Genomic DNA, 23,137 nt, shown 5'->3' with positions numbered 1-23,137 from the left:
TCCTTTTAAGTATGCTTGAGGTTTTTCTAGCTTGCTGGTAAAATACTATTTAAAAGGTACTGGCAATTTTTTTTCTGCTAGTATATTATTGACTAGTGTCTTCTGTTTGCATTTGTTGATTGGTGTAGTTTATCAAGACTTCAGTTCTCATAAAATTTCTGTACATTATTTTTCTCTACCTTAAAGTGTTTTGATGATTATCTATTAATTCAAGTGAATTATTAAATCTTGAGCTGTGATAGTATTTTGATTGCCACTAACTCCCTGTGAATACATGGCAATTGAGGTCTAAACGTCAGCTTTCTTGGAGTAGTGAATTAAAGGCCAGAATGTAGGTGGGCTGCTGTTCCCACCCACTTTAGCTTTTATTTTCCCTTGGTTGCAGCATCAACAAGAACTCCTTAATATACCTTCAATTAATATTTTCCATAATTAGAAAGGATGCCAGAAAATTTGCACAACTAGACTACTTTCAGTATTTGAAATTATTCTTCCACAAAATATGAACTTCTGTAGTTCAGCAGTATGAAAGACATGACTGTGTTTTTTGATTTGTGTGTTGAACAAATTAGATATTATAAATTAGGAAGATGCGATTTCCTTAGTATATTTCTTTTATTGGGCTTTAATTAAAACAACCCTTCACTTCTGAACACATTTTGTTGACGTAATTATCATGTTAGTTCTGTAATACCTATGTGCAAGTAAATAGTGCAGTCTTACTCGTTAGCATCATGCAGATGATGTTCTTACGTTCATCTGTGGGATACCCATGTGCAGTCTTTAGGAAGTTTTCTTTGAGGCCCTATTGCTGCAATTTGTTGAGCCATTAAATGTTTGCAGTAGTTTCTGTCATTTGAACCTTACTGTACCTGCTAATTTCAATTGTGCAAGGTACCTTTATGCAAGAAGGGAACATAGAACTGACTACCAAATTACTTAGTTAGGAAGAGTGTATTAAAGCTATGTCTGTTGTGTTCTATTTTTGATATAAAGCAGGCTGATTTTTTTATCTTCTGAAGAAAATAGTGTGTAATTTTTTTTCCTTCGTGAAACCACCATTTCCTGCAGGATGGTGTGTTACTTTGCAGGGTTTTTTTGAATTTCTAGACTAACTTAGATTCCTTCTATTTACACTTCTGCCCAGATATTGAGAGAGACAGACAGACAGGCTAGTTTCAATGTAGTAGATGTCAGTAGATATTGTTGATTCACTTGATTTTTTTTTTCTCCTTCCCCTTGCTCCCCTGCTTAACAGGCATATCTTTCTGATGTGAATTTTTATTTTTTTTTTAAAATCCCCTCTGTGACCAGTGAGTCTATGATAAGAATGAATGCTTTAGCTTCAACCATTCTCACTGAAGGAATTGTTTGCATTCCTTAAGTGCAGTTTTCAAGTTCTTATTCTTCTATCAGTCATATAATATTTCAAGATTGATTCTACTTCTGTGCAGTGTTCCTCTGTGAATATTACAAAGCTTATATTCACTGTTATTCTTGACTGACAAACGACAATATGAAATATGCATCATTCTTTATCAGCCATTTTTACTGGGGAGAAAAAAGTTCTGTTTATCTCTTTAGCTGTTTATTAAAGAGATAAGTATCAGCTAAAGAATAAGGTTGGTGCATCATCAAACTTGAAGGAAAACTGTTTACGTTCATTTACATTTCATATTATAAAGAAGAGGAAAAGGGATTAGTACTTTCAAAAAACGGATCTGAATTTGATGTGCTAAGAAGCCCAGACCACATTCAGCAAAGAGCTTAAACTTTTACAAACTTTTAATGGACGCAGTTTTGGCCAACGTTCCTTAAACACAGCTGTATTTGTCGGTGTGAGACCACATGCTTCAGTTTTATACAGGAATCTCTAGCATTAAGCACAGTCATGTTGTACTGGCTCAACTATATGCGTTGCTTTGTTGAAATAAAAAGAAAAAATCCCACAGACTCATAATGTATTTGTTTCTGGATTGCAAACTGCAGGTGGCTCCCTTGGTCTTCTGATTAATTCAGGATGTGTATGTTTGCTTTCCCTCCTTGCCCTCTCCTTTTCAGAAGTATATGAATCTAAACCCAAGGAAGGTACTGCTTCACAGTGTGGGGTCACCAAATGTTTCTGTGTCTTACAGGAATTTCATTTAGTTAGATTGCATGCCTAGATAATCTGTCTTTGTATCTGTTTCAGATAGAAGTGAAGCAGGCTCATTTGTTTTCATCTTTCATTGAATTTGAAATATTTCTTTTTCAACAACAGAATAAATGCAAGTACCATAAAGAAGAAAGAGTTACTAGTTTGCCATTTTTCATCTTTTTCTTTTCTTCTCTACCAGACTTGTCCAGTAGTGAAACTGTCAAACCTTGGAATGGAAAAAGCTTTAGATTGTTTAAATAAGCTTATGCCTGAAATTATTACCACTTAGCATAGATTTACATTTTTGCATCTCTGTATTTTTATATGCATTTTTTTTGTTTCTTAAATAATCTTGGAATTATTTACCAACAATCATAGTTAATGTATAAGAATATATTTCTGGAGGGGAAAAAATATTTGTATAGAAATAGCAATGAAATAGAAGCTTTTCTGCCGAGAAGTGTCAGGGGTAATTTGTACCAGATAACTAGACCCAGTCTTGCTATGTTTGAAGTATCAAGAGAAAAAAGGAGGGAAAAAGGTGCATGTGTTCTTTATAGTTGGTTTTGCATCAGGTACTAAAGCTTATCTCCAGAAGTTGACTTCTTAATAGTTATGCTTGGTAAATAAACTTTCAGTAGTTACACAGAGAAGCATGGTTTCCAAACTGAGCTTAGGAATGATGCATGTAGTTTTGCCGCAGCTGGGATACTGTTCAGGAGAATCACAAATGAAGCCTCTCAAGAATTACTTGTACGTATGTTCCTGTGTAAATTTTGTTCTGTGAAGAAGCCACTGTGCAAGTGGTAGCTGTTAGATAGCACTTGCTCCTGTTGAACAGGGTGTGTGTCTTACTTCAAGAGCATCGGTACCCATTTCATTCATCCTAGCACAAAAAAACTAAAATGAGCATAGCATTGTGAAGGGGCCAAAACAAACAAAAGCTTCCAATTAGGAGGCAATAATTGTAAATTTTGGTTCTTTGTGTTTTATTTCAAATAGTGTTTTAACACACCTTTCAGTAAGTTAGAAGATTCATTGTCTTTGTGGAATTTGCAACATAGATTCACAAAATATGTGTTTTATTTTGAAAAAAACATACTATGTAAAACAGATGTTATGTTGGTATGACCTACTAGTAATTATACTAATTTGCTAGAAGTAGATCAGAAAATGAATATTCACCCCAAAATTTGTATTTAAAAACCACTGTAACAGTGTTTTACTCGCTTGACATGGGATTGCCTGACAGTTCTGTGTTGATTGTAATTAACATTCATTCATATGAGAAAAGACAATGCTGTATGATGAAATGTACAGGTAAGCATTGTCGTAAATACTGCTCAGAACAAGTGGAGTTTTTCTTTTCATAAATGACTTCACTAATACTAATATTTTGACCACAGGTTTTGTTTGTGGTGGACTAAGGTGAGGGAAACACTGATATTTTGTGAAGACTTTCTCTTGAAACATACAGGAGATTTGAAATATACATTTAGGTTATTTTCAGTTTGGGACTGTAAATTTTTTTTCATCGTGTGATAGTGAACGAAGACTGTCCCAGATAAAAAATATCTGTTTAGGCTTTCTTAGAAGTTAGGCTCAGTCTCAGTTGTGTTATGTTTTGTGTATTGTCTTGCTTTCCTGCAGAAACTAATATAAATAATGCTTTCAGAATGATCATGCCATAGGGTTGAACAGATAGAGAAACTTAGCTGGAGATCCCGGGCTGTAATACACTTATGTCTCTTTTATGACTGTGCTTTTAAAGGCTTTGTAGTATATTCATAAGGGGAAAAATTAATGAGGGACAGGTGAGAGAGATTCAGTTTTCTTAGATCTCCTATTTGTTATTCCTGGAGCTTGCTTTCTTAACATGTGCAGTAGTTAAATATAGTATTTTTTCAGAGCATTGGTGTTGTATTAGAAGGATTTGGATTGAGTAGTTCGGGTCTTGGTTAGCATTACATAAAGAACGGCAATAATTGCAGCTTCAGAAAATCAAGTACAAGTAATCTGTATGTGAATGAAATTGTATTCAGATTAAGACACAGATGGGAAATAGCTCAAGGTCTGGGATATTTAGAAGTTGCTAGCTTTTGCATGGGTTACTTTAATGTATATCACCATGTATTCCACACAGTTCCTATAAACATCATGTTCATGTTCCAAATCAGCATCTTGCCTATTCAGAATCCAGGTCAGTTGCTCAGAGGTGGAGGTGATTCCTTCCATTTTAGTTTAATTAGCACTTCTTAACCCTTTTGAAATGTCACTAGGATAGGTTAGTCTTCCCCATTGGAGACCTGAGGAGGAAGGACACAAAATAAGAAACCCTGCTAGTTACTTCCTGACTGTATTACCTCTACAGAGAGATGCTGATTATCTGTCTTTATTTAGTGCCAAGCATGAAACTGAGATTGTAGAGTATGTCACGTATGTATACACTAGCTGTAAGACCACCATTTGGTAAAGAAATGCGCAGAACTGGAAGAATTAATACAGAAACCCCTACTGCTCAGCTTTACCACAAGTTTAAATTTGTTTTTTGTCAAAAAGCTTCAGCAGTAGCATTTTAGGCAGGCTATTTCCTTTTTTTTTTCTTTTTTTTTTTTTTTCCTGGTGTGTGATATATTTACTATCATAGTTATTCCATTTAAGTGAAGCATGATAGTTCTGCTGCTGGAGTAATTTTAGGTATTCATCGGTATTCCTTCAGTAAAATTTGGGAACTGTTTGCTAATATAAAATTAATAAATTAAACCTCTTATGTATTATTTCATTAATAAAAATCTGATTGTGGAAATTATGACTGGTTTGCAGACAGTGTAGTTGGTGTTGGGGTTGTGGAGAACTTGCAGAGCAGTGTTTTGTGTTAGAGGTCTGGAAGGAAAAATACTGGAGTGTTAAACAGCTATGTATTGCCTTAAAAGGTCTCTTGTATGTGTTTTTAATGATGTTGGGACCGAGCTGTCTTAGTTATAATGTCTTAAATTTTAGGTGGTTGCTTACAGAATTCATGTATGTATTTGTTAGACCCAATTTCTCAGAATTTAAAAATTAAGATCTTGCAGAGAAGAGGTGGAATTGTCAGTTCTGGCTATAAAAAGAAGTAAAGGGGAGGTAAACTCAAACTCATGCTTTAGTGTTTTTCCTACATCGGTTGTTTCAGAGGTCCCCATTGGAAAAGGGTAAAGATCACTGCTTGTCACACGTGGACAAATGTATACATACGTATATTCAAGAAGTTTGGAATTCCAGCCTAGTGTGATAACTCTGTTATTAGGTAGTAGATTCTGTACCTACGATATGGCTTGTTTTTCTAAGGGAAATAGAACTTTTGTTTGTTAGCAGCTCTATAAAATACAGCAGAGGAAGAGAAGCAGGTTTGTATTCTGAAATGTCTATTTCAGTCTCAGTGATGCAGTGCTCAAATAAACTATAGCACATTTAACGAGCAGTGGAGGACAGAGACACATGTACTAGGTACACCAGGGAAAGGCTTTCTGTACAAAGACTAATTAGCATGAAATATGAATACATTCATGAAGTAGTCTTGATCTATAATGCTTTTACAGAGAGTATTTTTTCTATGAATTTGACGCAAAAGAAATTCAGAAGTTGAACTGAAAAAAGAATCTGTGTTGAACTGAAAAGAAGTGGGTTTTGTTTGTTTTTAAACAAATATAAATATGTATTCCTAGAATAAAACACGTTCTGTATGAATAAGTGAAAAGATCAAGACTAAACAGAAAGCTTTCTCTAATGTCAAAACAAAAAAAAAGTCCTCAGTTATTCTTCTTCAACTATTTTTTCCATCTTTGTTTTTAGCAAGGGAATTTTAGTCAGATACTGGAAAAATCTATTTAATTTGGAGTTAGTTACTCAGAACATGATTAAATAGACCATTCCACGGATTTGACAGTCATTTTTTTGTTAAATGAACTGTTAAGATTATCTGTTGTGGAAATTTTTGTCAAGTATGGCTTATCTTTCTTGTGTATAACTTCATGTATGTACATAATACACTGATAATGAGTTGGAGGTCAATCACTTGTCAGTTCTTGGTCTGTGTTCTCTAATTTTGTGCATGGTGTTTTTTAAATAATGTCTTAAGCTTTCTGATGTGTTATTTGCAGCTGTAGCTATATTTTTGGGAAACTTTCTCAATACTGGTAAAGGAAGCTCCTTATCTAGCTACTAATAGAAGGCTGAGCATTGCAATGCAGGTTCTTCAGCTGAAGTAAAGCATAAATTTGTGACCCAAGGGAAGGTGGGAGAAAAAAAAAATGTGTCTAGAGGAAAGGATCAAAAACAGATCAGCTACTTAGCAGGGAAGTTTGTGCTGACTTAAATACACTCTGCACCTATATTTTAACATCCTGAAAGCTTCCAGCAGAGTTTCAGAAATAACAGTGCATTTGTTTAAATAAACAAAACCCCACTGTAAACAAAGCTGTAGTTATAAGCTAAATTTATAGTCTTACTTGTAAAAATAATTATTTTAAGTCTGTATTAGAGATGTTTCCTCTATCTTTTGTCAGACCCATAGCTAGTTCATGCTACATCCTAAATATACTAATGCACAAATTTCTCTGAGATGTAACACAATGTGGCTTTTTTTCTGTGCAAGGGTAGATTGAGAAAATGCTCCCCTTTCCATGCCTGTTGGTTTTATGTGCAAAGCTGATATTTCTTCCATTATTGCGGACAAAAAAAAAAAATAAAAAAAATTCCTCATCTGCTTTTGAGATTACAACTTTTATCTGATGGATAGTAGTTTCAACTGTAATGCTATTAGGAGATGCTTTGAACAGAATATCTGTCATTGCAAGACTTTCTGCCATATATACATAGAGTAAGGATAGATATGTTATCTAAATGAATAAAGGTTCTTTGGAGGAAGATATATTAAAAAGCTATCTAAAGGATTAAAAGTTAACAATCATGCTATTAAGTTTCTGAATTCATTGAGAAATTGAAAATACTAGGTACATAGACATTAACACAGATAAAAAACTGATAATTTCGTTGAGTTGTTGAATTACTTGTTAGCGTTCTCTAAAGGATGTAAATGTGAAAATAGCATTTCGTATGTTCTGTAGGTGTTGTGTCTTGTGCAGTTGTAAGAAGCTGAAACTTCTCTGAAACTTCATTCTTTCAGAAAAACATAATTTCTTTTTCTGTTCTGTAAGGTGGAATATAATTATTTTAGAATACTATTACAGAATACTTTCCCAATATGAAGAGGCAGATGAGTAAGAAACTTACTGTCTAAAGCCTTTCTGAAAGCAAAAAGTCCACATGGTAAACTGGCTGATTTTTGTAAGTCAGCGTGGAATTATATCTAAGTTGCATATTCGGAAAGGCAGTAGATATGAAATAACTTTAGCGGTTTTCCCTTTGACATTTTTTGTTCTTGTGGTTAAGACATTTGGATCATTGGCACTTAGATGCTGCCTTCTTAATGAATCATTTTTTGCCAGATTTTGCTTACATTGGTAGTATAACAGTAAGCAGAGCATAGGTTACATGTGCTAAATTGAGAATATACTGTGGATTCTGTATGTGTAGATACTTAAAGTGTGCTGAGGCAAATAGTGAAACCTGATGATGTTTATAAAGGTGAGAGACTGGTAGCTGTGTGTTTCTGGACTATTTTTAGTCTGCTACAATGTAAGCTGCTTAATTTAGTACTCTGATAGGTCTCCTAAGACTAATCCTGTAATGTGGAAGTAATTTATCTTTTACCTCTTGAAGACAGATAATCATTGCGCAGGTATTCAGTGAGCACCTGGGTGTTTTGAACACATTCTGACATACTTAGACCCTAAGAAAGCTTTTTCAAGGTAAATCTGTTAGAAGGTAGTAATAATGGATACAGCCATATGGGGTTACCTTAAAGCTGGTTGAGCCCTGTATTTTGTCTTCAGAAGGTGACTGAGAGCAGATGATTAGGAAAAAGAGTAAATACATGTTAATTAATATATATTATATGTCTGTCTCTTTATATACGTAGACAGAATAAACTAAATAGTGATACTTCCCAGCCTTCAACACTTGACAGTTTTTTCTGAGCCAGAGGTCACATCTTCATGCATAGTGAGGTCTTCATTGTGTTTTGTCTGCAGTGAACTCGGATTCTTTAGCGTTCATAACCTGTGACATTGACATTCTCTGTATCTGAAACAAATGTGTAGTTTTCCAGTATTTCAATCCTACTGTTTGCTGGTCTTTCTTGTTTGTTGCCTTCTCTTTCTGTCATTGCAAGTCTCACAAGTACCTAATTTCTATTTACTTTCTCTGTGTTTTCAAAGACCGCAGAGGGGAAGACCAAAATACTATGTGATAAACAAAAGACAAACAGTAATGCATCATCGAATGATGGCCACTATCTAATAAGTATCAGTTGTTCTATCCCAGTTACTGGGAGGGGAACCTCATGGTTTTGGTTGTGTTAGTATGGAATCATCAAATATCTCAGTTACTGTTTGTTTTTCAGAGTTACATCAGTATGCCAGAAATGTTTCACTGTTACAGTATGTTGAAACTCTATTGGGATGACCTTAGTTAGAATGATGATTAGTCACAGTGATTGTGATGTGGAAAGTTGCAATATGTCTTCCCTGTGACAACGTATGGTGTGACAGTTCCTGTTCTCAACAAGTCACTGCCCTTTAATGTATCTGGTTGCAACTTGTAAGTAATTCTAATTTGAAGTTTGCAATAGCCCGTATTGTTGTCACTGGCATGTAGTATTATTTTTGCCCGCATATGATCAGGTTGAAATGTATGCTTGTTATAGATTACATGCAACTAATTAGATTTCTTTGATACCACCCACCACAAGGCCACAATTTCAAACATTTGTTTATGGGAGACTGATTTCTCAACATGTGATAAATAAGGATAAAAGTTGCTATTTGTATTTATTAGCTATCAAAGCTGTGATTAGCAGTCAACTTCACAGTGCAGTGCTTACTGGCTATAGAAATAAATGAAGTCTCTTAAGTCAGATAATTTCCCAATTATTTTTAATATGATCTTTTCCCCCTGTAAAGTTATGCTTTGGACCTGATGAGTATGAAAGCATTCCTTTGAGTTCTGCTGGCTAAATAAAACAATAAAGCTGATGACCAATATTTTTTTTTAATTCTGAGTTAATAGGTGGATAGAATTTTCTTTAATAAACATTACATTAAATTTCTTAAGTACTGAGTCAATGGACATATAACTGTCTATTTCACTCTGTAGGTCAGTGTATAACCAGGTTTAACACTTGACGCTTAAAAAGCTACAGTGTATCTTGAAATGGTAAACAAATTGAGGGGTTTGGGATTGAGAGGTGTACAAGTGAAACAATGTTTCATGCATGTTTGTTTAAAACCTTGATGATAGAGAAACACTTCAAAAAGGGGGAGGGTCCTAGAATGTGCGTTTGGAGATGTTTATTTTACATAATGTGTAAATATTTAGGCAGGTGCTTTTGATGTCAATTATCACAGTGAAAGAAGAAAATAAATAAATTTAGCACATCAGTTTTACTAAAATTTTAGTTTGCATTAAATGCCAGTATCTACTTGACTGTATAAAGGGATTTTTGGATCTTGGGATCTTTTTTTAGCTTTATTATTGCTAAAATTCCTTTGGAAAATGTCATTCCCCTAAGCGTCTCTGTTGGGAAACATGTGCTTTTTACAAGTCTAATTAAAAGGAACAAGAGCTGAACTATTCATTTAAAAGATTTTTATTTACTAGACTTTTCATAGTAATAACAGAAAATGAGTTTATTAGAATCTTGATAAAATGAGATAGCAATTTTTGGTGTTTTGTTTTACTTGGAGTTTTTTTTTTTTTATCTGGATGTTGGTACTTCCACTTTTGGAAGTTGTGTCGATATGAGGCGTGTCAGAATCTGGAAGATAATTATAGCTATCCTATCTCGTAGTTCTGTGGTGACGATGGCCTGATATCAGAGCAAAAAATATAACTGGGACATTTGACTGTCTAAATTGGAAATACTATTATAAGCAGCATTTTTTTTTATAGGCAAATGTCTTCTCTGACCCACATAAAAACTTCCTATATAACTTCTAAAATGAATTGACTGATCTCTTCAGTCCTTATCCAAGCACTAATATATAAGCAACAAAGACACCTAATGTTGCAGTGCCAGCAAAGCCCACCTAGGATAAGTATATCTTTGGAGCAAAACCCAGTGTGTTTGCGTTACGCGTTGCAGATGTTGAAGCAATAGCAATGGCAAAAGGAGAAACGGGGTGCACAATCCTGAGGTTTTCTTCCATATATTCATGGAGAGAATGTGAGAGAAGAGTTTGTGGAAAAGGCTAGTAGCTTTTATTCCAGCTTCTTACAGCACATCTAACAACACAGTTAAGTAGGCCTATTGAGGATATTATTTGTATAATCATTGTTTGCCTGCTGTTGTTTGTTTTTCTAATGTTCAAAAGGAACACTTGCATGGATTTCTGTGACCATCCGTACGTGGTGAATTATTATTTTCTTACCATCTTTCAGCAAAAGTAACTTTTCTTTGTATGATCTTTAGCAGACTAGATAGGGGGCAAAATCAGTTGTGGGGGAGGGAGGGGGGCTGGATGGATGTTTTTGTTTATTTGGTTTTTCTTTATGGCCCAGACATCTACTTGAAATCAAAGCTGTTGGTGGAAAGCTGAAAGCAACTGCAACAGGGAGTGGTTAATTAAGTATGCTTTAACTCTGCAACTTCATTGCACAAGTTCTTGATGCAGGTTTTCAAATTGTACTTGAAAATTAGGCTAATTAAAACCATTTCAGGGCAGTTTTTATGGAACAAGAACTATTTCATATAGGCATTAAATGTGGTGTATTTTAATTGTATTTTAAAAACAAATAATAGGAATATAGATCCCCTGCTATTTTTTTCAAAACTAATTTGTAAAACTAAGTTGAGATATTTATTTTTTCTTCCACAGAGCATAATCTGTTGGGTTGATGTCACTTCCTTCAGCTTGATTACATTAATTAGGCAAAAGACATACCAGATTGCAAGAGGTTCCATGTGTTTTTTTTTCTCCAGTCAGTTTTATTTTTTTTATCTTGAGAGCTGAAACTAAGATCCACTTTCGAATCAATTACTTGCTTCCTTTGTAATACATTTTTCTTTCTTTCTTTCTTTTTTTTTTTTTTTTTTTTTAAATGCTGTACCAGGTATTTAGCTCTTCTGATTGCAGAAAGGACAAAGTGACAGCAGGAGTGCTTAATTAATTTTACTTCAGGAACTGATGACTGAGTGATTTTAGGTGAACTGAAAAATGCCAGGTGGCGTTGGGAATAAACATGAGATCACACAGCTGCTGACTTAATTGACAAGAGGGTGTGGTTAGCATCTGTTGCTGCTCTTGCATTTATCTCTAGATATTTGGGCAAATGGTTTGCTATTTGTCAAGGTTTAAGACCACATGACAGTGTGGAGGCTGTAAATGAATTTGGATACCAAATTATTTTAATCTTGGTTTATGCATTTCACAAATTGCATGACATGCATATTCTGCAGGAGAGATGATGTGGTCCAGGAGAGAAAATGTACCTTTAGCTGTGTGAACTGTGGCATCTCCTAGTCTCCTGTCTGGGATCCTGTACTGGGCTCGCATGGCAAGGTTTTGGTAGCTGGGGGAGCTATAGGGGTGGCTTCTGTGAGAAGCTGCCAGAAGCTTCCCCCATGCCCGATGCAGCCCGTGGCAGCCGGCTCCAAGGTGGACCCACCGCTGGCCAAGGCTGAGCCTTTTGTTGTGTTTTCTCTGCCCTGCGCAGCTGAAGGCAGAGACGGAGCAGCTTTGGGGGGCACCTGGCACCCAGCTGTGGTCAGCCCATCACAGATCCATTAGATATTCTATAGTTTAATTTGCTGTAGGACTGGATAGAAAATACCTCCTTGGTCACTAGTACATTTAGCTTGCACTGTTTTTTTCTGACATTACCATTGTCAGGGCCCTGCTCACTCAGGGTGATTTTGGACACATTTGCACTTCTTGATGACTAGCGGGTAATTTGTGCAGTTTGGCTGTCTTAATCCCTCAGGATGCAACACTTGCCAGAGTTCATTCTGCTGTCTGGAACTACAGGCAGCATCATTTCTGGGGTGCATCGGGAGGAGCGTGGCCAGCAGGTCGAGGGAGGTGACCCTGCCTTCTGCTCTGCCCTGGTGAGGCACATCTGGGGTGCTGGGTCCAGTGCTGGGCTCCCCAGTTCAGGAGAGACAGGGAGCTGCTGGGAAGGGCCAGCACGGGGCTATGAAGATGATGGGGGGACTGGAGCATCTCCCTGATGGGGGAGGGCTGGGAGAGCTGGGTCTGTCCAGCCTGGAGAGGAGGCGGCTGAGGGGGGATCCCATCGTGTCTGCAAGTATCTTCAGGGCCAGTGCCAGGAGGACGGGGCCAGGCTCCTGTCAGTGGTGCCCAGCGACAGGACAAGGGGCAAAGGGCACAAACTGCAGCACAAGAAGTTCCTTCTGAAGATGAGGAAGAACTTCTTTACCTTGAGGGTGGCAGAGCCCTGGGACAGGCTGCCCAGAGAGGCTGTGCAGTCTCCTTCTCTGGGGACATTCACACCCGCCTGGACGTGACTCTGTGCAGCCTGCCCCAGGTGACCCTGCTTTAGCAGGGGGGGACTAGGTGATCTCCAGGGATCCCTTCCCACCCCAACCATTCTGTCATTCTGTGATTTCATTTTTCTACCAAATTTTGTCAATGGGGTTTATTTTGAACTACTCAGTGTAATTAATAGTTTAAGCTGTTCAAGCATAGTGTTGTATGTATAGTTCACATCCCTTGCAACTATATGTACACTTAACTTTTTTTTCCCTGTACTCCTGTAATAGGAATAGATGTCCTTTCAGGTAAAGGGAATAGTAAAGCAATTACTACTTTTTGTAAATTTACTTTTGCTGCCAAATGCTAGTAAATACAATTGGTAAGCCACATGCCAGATGGGAATAAGATGAAATTACTCGTTCTTTTTTCCATGACAATATAAGGGTGTTTGTGCACTGTGGGTAGACTTGATAGAAATTGGAGATTAAAGCTCAGGTTTCAGTAGGCTAACATTCACCTGAATCTCTGCTTTCTCCCCACTGGAATTCTATATACTCCTTTTTATCTCACATTAATTTTCATTCTCACCATATTCATGACTGACAGGTTTTAATGTTAGTTCTTTATTAAAATTAGTTGCTCTTTATTTAAAAAAAGGAAAGGAGGTATTTAATACAAACTGGATATTTTAGCTTGAAGTAAAGTGATTTAACAGCTCAGATACCACGAAATTATATAGTATGTATTTCTAAAAATTTTTCATGATGGCTTTTAATGCCATTCAGTAGCTAAACTAATGAACAGGTGTAGAATGGTACTTTTTGAGAGGCATGTCTGTACCTCTGTAGCAAAAAAAGTAAACAAAAGTACCGATGGTAGAATTTTGTTCTTAATTATGTCTCTGAAGTATTTCACCATGCTTGTGTATGTTCTTTACCATAATTATTACTAGTGTTGTTTAATGTATCATTAAACTTACATAACATTTTCTTTAGTGTTGTCAGTCTTTCTTTAGACCCTAAATGGGTTTCAAGAGGTGCACTTTCAGTGGGATTAAATTTCCCAGCTGAAGGTAACACTGAAGGTACACACTTGAGCTGCACATGCGTCTCATAATGTTAGATGAACAGAAAACAATCCCTTGCAGCATGTTGCATCAGCTTTTTTCTTCCAATCCAGATAAACAAATCTATTGTTACTAGCAAAATAGAACTCTAAATTAAAAGGGGCAAAAAAAAAGAGAAGTAAAAAAGAAAAAATAGCTTACATCATGTTGGTGTTGTGATCTGTAGTTTATGGTCTTCAAAAAGACATCTGTGTATGCTAAAACCCTTTTCCCCTTTTGCTTTATCATACTGTGTCTCCTCTTTCTCTCTCCTGTTTGCTTGAGGTAAATTGTGAAGAAACATAAACCCAACCAGAATGTTCTATACATGTAACCAGTGTAAGATAATTATGCATTAGTGGCTATATTGTCATTTCAATTAATGTTAATTGTGTTTTTTTTAAAAAAAATGTTTGCTGCTTACTTCTTCCCCACTGAATTGGGACATTTTTAAACAACCAAGAGTATGATTTTCTTCATTTCTTTAAAACAGTGAAGAAACATGTGTGTGTGCGCCTGAGTGTTTATGTGTCTGTATATACGTATTCCAGACAATCCCTTTTTACACAAATTTATGTAGATTAGTATTTGGACATAGCTTTCTAGAAGAAAAAATATGTAAGGTGGAGGTTTAAAAATGGTTTGCATGAACACAGTAGATGTGCTTCACCATGGGTGTGATAATAGGCAATGCTAATCTGAAGTGCAAGGGGACAACCTGGCAGGTCCTTTTGGGTCTGAACTCTGCTGGTACAGCTTTCATGTGGTGACAAAATACTTGGGCTTCTTACTGAGAACGTGCGAAGGAGTTACTCATCACTTTGGTGAAGGGTGACTTGCTAGAGCACCTGGGCAGGATTCTGCCATTGTTCCAGGGCTGTTTATGCAGTGGAGGACTGACATAAACTTAATTAGTGAGTATGTTCTGGCAAGTAAAACGGGTGAGCCGTGATTTTGGAAGGCTGAATTTGGACTCGGCTATTTAAAGTGGGGAAAACTCTGATTATGTGTTCTGAAAGGAGAGAGGCAAAGTTAAGCAGGGTACTTGAGGTGGATGGCTAACTCATGGAGTTGGGTAGGAGGTGGACCCTGTGGAATAAAGCTTCAGACTTAGAGAGCTGACCTGTTTGTTTTAGTGTTGTATTGTTTAACCAGCTGTTGTGGTCAGAACATGAGGAATTTTCTCTTCTGATACGCCTTTTTTCCTAAAATATGGCCATCTTTGTTACAGAAACCTGAGTATGACCGTCACTAGTTCTAGGTACTGTCTGTAAAACTTGCCAGTTTGCAAAAAAGCTCGTTTTGAATGAAGATGTAAGCCAGTGCCATTATCAAAGTGCTCTAATGAATAATCAGAGTATTAAACTCCAAGATCTGTATGAAGTAATACAGACGCTTTAGCTTCCAGATTGATTTTTCATCTTGCTTTTTTTGAGCTACCCTATGTTGACTGCTATGAAATCCATTTTTTTTCATTTCTCCCTCTGGTTCTGTGGCATCAAACAAAAAATGTGTCTCATCTTCAAACAGGCACTTATGAAGGGAGTACCTGAAAAGGACAAGGAGGTTGGTCAGCAGCAGCATATTGATTCTGAAATGTTTTAAGTAGCTTTTTGTTGATTTAATTATTTTCTTAAATTCTCTAATCCATGGTCCCTGTCACTGTTGAGTCATTGTGAAGATGGACTAAGTGATCAGAGCGAGAGCACCACTAACAGAGGAGGGGGAAGAGCATGCCTTTTGATAGCTCACTGATGCTTAATGTCATCTCAAGCATGAGTCAAACTGTTGGAGAATGCTGGTGCTTTAATGTCTTTTCCTGCCTACAGGTCTTAGGTTGGTAAGATTGGTGTTGATGCTGTGTTGTGTGCAGTCACATAAGCATCTGGTTCTAGTACTTCTCCGTGTTTTCTGTGAAGTGGCGTAAAGCTAACTTAAGTCTTTGAAGTCTTTTAAGTTAGTGAAATACATGTTTTAAGTTGGGTTCATGTAATAACTTTGTCCTTTAACTCCTGCTCACAAAGGTCTCTCTCTCACTTGCTGTGTCTGATCAGGTGTACCTGAATTACCGATGCAGGACAAGTGTTACCTTTGTGAGGGTGACATCTGGTAAAAAACCCTTTTCTGATTCTCCTGTGTTCTTTTAATATTTAATATTTTTGTTACCTCTGCAGTTTTGCAGGCCATGGGACTGAAAGGATTGCACACAGAAATGTGTGTGTATTCTCTTAGCTGGCTACAGGACAGGTTTGTCCTCAGTGTGCAACCATCATGATAACTGTGGTACCTGGGGTAGATTGTGAGGGTGTGTGTGGTGTTCAGCACTTCAAACACCCATTCATAAATGGAAATACGGAGGGTTTAATTCTTAAGCAGTTGAAGTTTGGGATACGTCAGTCATCTTCTTGAATCATTTCTCTCACTTGTCTCAAAAGACACAAATCTAGGCTTTTCAGTAGTTTCTGTTCATATAACAGAAATCTTAATGTTTATTGTCATTTTGTGGGACAACTATTTTTTAACACTTGGGTGTGGTTTTTTTGGTTTTTTTTTTTTTTGTTTTGTTGAGCTTCTGGTTTAATTTCCTTGTTTAATTGAGAACAGTTAGTGCTAAGGGTGCAATAATTTCATGGAGTGACACTTCAGGATTATAAATAGTAGTTTGTTAGTAGGTCGGTGTTGGTAGGAACTTTTACTATTATCTGTGTGTTATCAAGCTGATATGTAGCTCTGTCCTTTTACAAATATAAAGCAAACTGGTCATGAAGTAGTTAGGCTTGTAGAATAATGGTAGGGAAAGGGGAGCCCAAGTGTTGCTTTGTTGTTGAATTATCTTTTCTGTTTAGCTTATTCTGCTTTAGGCTTTTTAGAGGTAGCTGGGGATGAGGGAACTATCTTGTACTAGCTTAGTTAACACTGGTATGAGAATGCCCAAGGTAAACTAATTATTCAAGTGGTATAAACCTAGTAGAATTATTTTATGCCAGGTGTTTTCCTAGTCGTAATGTGTATAAGGAGAAAAATAACTTATCTTTGTTTGGGTTGCTGGTTTGTTTTAGTTTGGGTTTTTTGTTTTGTTTTGTGTGTGTTTTTTTTTTTTAAGAGGATGATACTGAGGTATTGTTCTGTACACTGAGAATTAATATCACTTTTTAGGAAATACCTGTAATTAAACCTATGCTGATTAGTACGGCAAAAAGCAATGCTCAGACAAGAAAGGCATTCTTAGTCTGCTTAAAACTTCCTCCTTATTTGTCTTTTAAGATTTTCAGTCACTTTTGAATGACTTTAATTAAACTTAATGAACATTTGAAGTTAAGCATGTTAACTTTCTACTCTTTCAGTGCCAAATATCATATTTAAAAGGACATAAATCCTTGTTAATGGGTTTACTTAAATTAAACAGGAAAATTCTGTGGAAATTAAGTATGTTAATTTATGCAAAAACTTGTATATATTTTAAATATTTCAATACCATGTTCCTTTCTATATAATATTTAGCATTGAATATAAGGCTGGTGATCCTTGCTAATAAAAAAACCATTCAGTTTTAAATATATGATATTTTCTTATTTGTTTTCACTCTTTACCAGTGACAATATAAATAATTACTAAAAACCTACCTTTGTGTAACGTGATAAATCTCATTTGATTTGTCTTACTGGTTTTGGATGAAGTTCAAATAGTATTTGAGTTACTCATATTTCAACAGAGGGCACTCACGTGCTTTGAGGTAACACCAAATCACTGTATTTTTAAAAGTGCTTGGAATAAACCGGAGCTGACGATAGCAGGTTTTGTAGGTTAAAATGTATAAAATATAATTTGATAGTGCTTGGGAAAATTGGTCATTGATATGAATGTTTTCATTTCATGTTCCTCTTAATTTTATAAATTTGCTTGGTTTCTTTGGATATTTTACAGTACATTGATGCAGTTGGCTTGAATTGATTCTAATAGATGCATTATTATGGCTTTCTAGCTGAGTTGGTATTTGTCTGTTAAGATTGAACAGTTGTGTTAATGAGTCAGAATTTAATAAATACATTCTTTCCAGCTAAAAAGGCAGTAGAAGAATCAGAAGAAAAGAAAACAGTTCAGTCAAAGAAAAGGATTAAAGAACTAAGAATTTTGGATGGAAAAACTGCACAAAATTTATGTAAGTGGCATGAAACTCATTAGGTGAATATCTAATTGGCATGTACACACATGACTTCTTAAATGTTCTTTTTTGCTTGCATGTGCAAAATTCTTTTTGTAAAAACTGGCTAATGTGAACACAAGTCTGAAGTTCAGGAGTGTTTTACGTACATATGATTTGAAATCACTACAAATTGGCAAAACTAACATGGAAAAATGGTATAGACTTAAATGTTAATGAACTATATTTTTTTGTAACAAAAAGTTTTTTCTTCCATTAATTGCTTTAGACTGGAAGTATAATTAAATTATAATCACTGGTTCAGGGAAGGCACAGTGTAGGTAGGTTTTGTGGATTGGGGTTTAGAGACCGTTCCTAATTATTCTTTCTGGATAGAGCATTGGAGAAATAGAGCTTGATGGGGGTTAGACTTCTAAAGACGAAAATAGGATAAGTTAGGTGGAAATACAACTACTATTAATTGGAAGGAAAAGAGACGCACTTTTTAATTTTTTTTAACTTCCTGCTTCTCTGATTATGGAGGGAAATCAATCATTAAGAGTAGTAGATTTTCTTATTTGAATTAGGAATACCATAAAATGTCACTACTCCAACTGTGCCTGTGGCAAATGAAGTATGTAAGACAAAATCTGTGCATTGTTTATTACCACATGCATGAGCACATTTTCTTAAGCAGAAAATCAACTATGACATAAGTGATATAAAGCTTCAAGTTTTGAAAATATGGATGCAGGAAAATCAGCATTAGTAGTTAGGTTGAATATACAGCACTTGATTAAAAGCGTTAATACATCTGTGTTAGGGATACTTTGTAATTTATTGAATGGGGCGCTGTCGAGACATTATGAGATCAAATTGCTATGAGAATTCCATTTTGAAGGGTATACAATATGCATTGTCTCTTGTATAAGTTTAGTTACACTAAAAAGTGATAGAGTTAGGGGTTTGGGTTTCTTTCTTTTTTTTTTTTTTTTCTTTTTTTCTGGAATATCATGTAAATATAATTTATCCCATTGTAAATGCAGTACAGCTATTAATACATAGCTTTGAAAGCAAAAAATAATAGATGAAATCTTTCTAGTGGGTAAGTCATTCTTAGTAATGCAGATGTTGCAGTTCATAAAAACAGGGCTTTATTGCTAGAGGTGAGTAAAACTGCTAGGGAGCAACTAAGGATGATTAAAACAGGTAAAAATGTTGTTATACTTTCATTTCTTAGAAATGAAATTGATTATAAGTCAAACTGCAATTGTGTGCCTCATCTAGCATTTATTTTACATAGAAAACATTAATTATGAATCATCTTTATTTGTATCAAGATGATTTTTTCATTTGCTTGAAGTTGATGCCTTATATAAATATTCTTGGTTTTGTTGATTCGATTTCTTTCTGAATTTCAGCAATATTTTTGGGTTCTTTTCGTTTGCCTTACGAAGAAATAAAGAATATCATTTTAGAGGTTGATGAAGAGAAGCTGAGTGAATCCTTGATTCAGGTATGTGAAAATATCTCTGGTTTTGTTCATAGCTTGTTTTCCACAGAAAAATTCTGTAAAGGTGTAAGATTTCAAGAGTATGAATCGTGTAGAGTTTCCAGGGTAATAGCTACAATTGTAACAAGTGTGTATTGTTTTATTTCACCTCTACTTTTGAATGTGGTCATGTATAGCAGTAAAAGTGTCTTTAAAAGACACTATTAACAAAATGACTTCTGAATCTCTGACTTTATGAAGTTTCCCTTTCAAAAGAAAAAACTCTGGTAATTCAAGCTTTTCAGTTTCAAAGACAAGCACTTAACAGGTTTAGGCTGGTGGGTAATGAAGTTGCATCAGGCTTTTTGTGGTGACAACTCTGCTTGTCACTAGTGGTAGATGAAACTACCTGAATGTTTCAGGAGACTGCTACAAAACCCAGAAACCCTTTGTAAATCAAACCTACTCTCAGGCTGGTTTGGTCTTATTTTGAGTCCAAAATCTCTCAGCTGGAGAGAGTGAAGTATGGATTACAGCTGCTTTACATCCCTCTCTTGATTTCCTCATAGTAGAAGAGCAAGTGTGTGTGCTGCCCCTCACGGTCTCTAGGGAGTGACACAGTGCAACAGAGAAACATGTAAACCTGAAATGGTTTACAGGTGTAGCACGCCAATGATACTGGTATCGAATTGGTTTAGTTCAGTATCATACACCGGTTCAGATTTTAACTAATATACTAGGCCTCGGTTTATCCTTTTGTCCTTCCTTGTCTCCAGCTTGCACCCCTGTCCCATTCCCCACAAGCCTTTCTAAAAAATTTGGGTTTCCTTTCCTGGACCTGGAAAATGGTCGTTCCAGGGACACAAGGCTAAACTGAGTTGCCTGGTCTTTTCACAGTTAATTATGTAATTCACAACTTCACATTTTAACAGGAACATGGTTCAATAAAGCTAGTGTGTTGCAAAAAGCACGGTGTAAATGGGATTAAATTTATCAAATTATAATTCCTTGTCCTTTGCAGTTTTTCTTTTTTCACCAAGGCTCTCCTACATTTTTGGAGTTTTGTTTGAGACTCTAAAGGAAGGGCTGCTGTTTTGTTATAGGTCTCAAACTATTGAGCTCAACAGCACTTACATACTGTTACATTTTCTTATCATGTCACGTTCTGAGATTTATAGTACTTAAACTGTGTTTGGAAATACATATTTGGTATCTAAGATTCTCAGTCATACTCCATTTGGGAAATATTATGGCACAGTGTTTTTGGAAGTTGCCATTTGATGGGAAATCATTTCCAGTCTGACTTTATTTGATGTGTTTAACTATGATGTCCTGCTTCAGGACATGCCAGCATGAAGTTTATTAGCATTTCTAGTGTATATTTAAATTGCTAATAATACTCTCTTTGACCACTGAGTATGTCTTCTCACAAAAAGCCTATGCACATGATATGTAGTATTTGGAAATAGGTTAGAAGTCCTACGTTTGTTTATTATCAGAGATATCAGATCATTTGATTGAAGATTAGTAAAATAATAAATCAACAGGGAGTAAATAACCCTACCTTGAATGCCTCAAATGCATAATAGTTTCACACTGGTGTAGTTATCTCTGCAACAAATGTAGAGATACCATGAGACCTAGGTTAATAGAAATAGAATGTAGTATGTTATGCTGAAATATAAGGTCATGATCTTACATGTCAACAGTAAAATGCTGAAAGCTGATGTAATGGCAGCTTCTCAGTTGGTAATGACGGAGGAGAAGTAATAGTGAGCCTGTGGTCAACCGGACAAGTATAGCTACCACTGTGGTGTAGCTGCACGTGGAGCAGCTATTCCCTCACCCAATCCCAACCACCGGCCCCTGGCGTACTTGGGGCGGGAGCCACGGATTGCCCACCCCATGGGATGAGGAACAGAGGAGGCTTTGAAGCTGCAGAAGGACTGATCAATAGTAGCTTAAACATTGGTGTGTTATCAGCACTGTTTTGGTCACATGTCAAAACAGCACCATGTGGGCTGCTGTGAATAAAATTAACTTCATCCTTTCCAGACCCAGTACACAATAAAAAAGGCAAATGTGATTGCAAGGTGTATCAGGTCAAGTATCTCCAGCAGAGAGAATAATTATTATGCTTTTGAATAATGCACTTCAAAGGCCTTATCTAGTATACTTGGTACGTTTCTCAAAAATGAATGTAAAATGGAGAAGCTGAACTTAAAAGCTGCTTAAGATGATTGAAGGATGGTGAAACAGGCTACAGAAGGAAGCTAGAAAAGATTGGCTTGATTAGATTAGCAATATAAATAGCTGAGAGGGGATATGACTACATTATGACTATAGGGGGAAAAGTGATGTGCATAAGCATTGGGGAGGAAAATGAAGTTGCATGAGTAAAAGGCAGTGTTAATACCAGAATAAATGTATGTGAATTCATCATGACTGCAGCTATCTAGAAACTCAGCCGCCTATAATATTAAAAAAAAAAAATAATGAAGCTTTAGGAATTGGTTTGTTTCTGAAGGGGACAGTGTGGCAGAGTTGCTCCTCGTAGCAGGGAGATTTCGCTGGTAACGGGAGGAGATTCCTTCTCTGTTTCTAAGGACTTTCTGACAAATGTATTGGGATGAATGGGCCGTATCATTTATTTCATGTTCAGTCCGTTCTGCTTTATATTTATTCTAATCTTCCGACTGAGTTATTAACCAATTTACTAGTTTAACAGTTCTCGATACTACTGGTTGGAAAAATTTTACAAAGCAAACCTTGTTTTCTTTCATGCTTAGCAAAACTTGTGCTTTCTAAAAATACACATGTAGGAACTGCTTTGTTCTAAGTATCAAAGTGGGGAAGGCTCAATGGGTATAGCGTAATTGAGCATAGAGAAAAGTGCTTTTTGAGTTATGCTTCTCAAGTCCTCATTTCTTGCTGCTTTTCAAACTTAGGTTATAATACTTCATAAAATTAATTGGATTAATCAGTTTGAGTACATGGTAGACTATATACTGTTGTAACTCTTCCTGAGGAAAACACTAGGAAAAAATATTCTCAGTTCCCAGTGTGTCTTTGAGAGAGGAAGTTTTTGTAAACACAGTTGTCAAATACCACGTTTAGCAGAATTCAGGGCATTGTGACAGTGAATAGTGAGTGATAGTTTCAGCCTCTTAATGTCAGCCGTAGATTTCTACTTCTTTTTATGTTTATGTAAACAATTTTTATTTATTTTTATTTAAATCCACATCATGAATACATTAATGAAACTTGTTTCCTAAAGTACTGACAAAGATTTGACTATGTGATCACTGAATGCTTTAGCTTCATTAGCTTCATTTCCAATTATTCAGTACAATTAAAGAAAGTAAACATTTAAATACATATATATATATATGTATGTATCTATACAGGGAACTGCAGTGCTAGTAGAGTTGAAGTTTCCTTCGTAGGAGCTGAGGGTAAAATGAGTTGATATGTCAGCTCTCAATCATAAGGGGTTGTGGATGAGGAAAAAGAAATGATCAAGCATGTCAGCAGATTTCAGTCATGTAGTTAAAAAAAAAAAAACCAAACAACAAACCAGTTTTTTTAGTAAGTAGTAGGTAGTTGTATTTCTGCATTGATAGAAAAAATGTTTTACAGTGTATATTAATGTGTAATGAAATACAGGTTT

At 35.9% G+C, this 23,137-nt stretch overlaps 1 protein-coding gene across 3 annotated transcripts in view; it reads left to right on the top strand.

Annotated features, from left to right (window-relative positions):
* Nucleotides 1–23,137, top strand: part of DIAPH2 (diaphanous related formin 2) — a 243,393-nt gene that overhangs the window by 63,882 nt on the left and 156,374 nt on the right. For all 3 annotated transcript variants that reach the window (XM_040614069.1, XM_040614068.1, XM_040614067.1), the window contains 2 exons: nt 17,892–17,993; nt 19,397–19,491. In XM_040614069.1, the coding sequence (XP_040470003.1) occupies nt 17,892–17,993; nt 19,397–19,491 (197 nt within the window). The remainder of the gene's footprint in view (nt 1–17,891; nt 17,994–19,396; nt 19,492–23,137) is intronic.

The sequence above is a fragment of the Falco naumanni genome, chromosome 14 (assembly GCF_017639655.2).
Source record: "Falco naumanni isolate bFalNau1 chromosome 14, bFalNau1.pat, whole genome shotgun sequence".
NCBI lineage: Eukaryota > Metazoa > Chordata > Aves > Falconiformes > Falconidae > Falco > Falco naumanni.
Note: the sequence above shows the minus strand (reverse complement) of the source record. Positions and strands in the feature narration are given on the sequence as shown.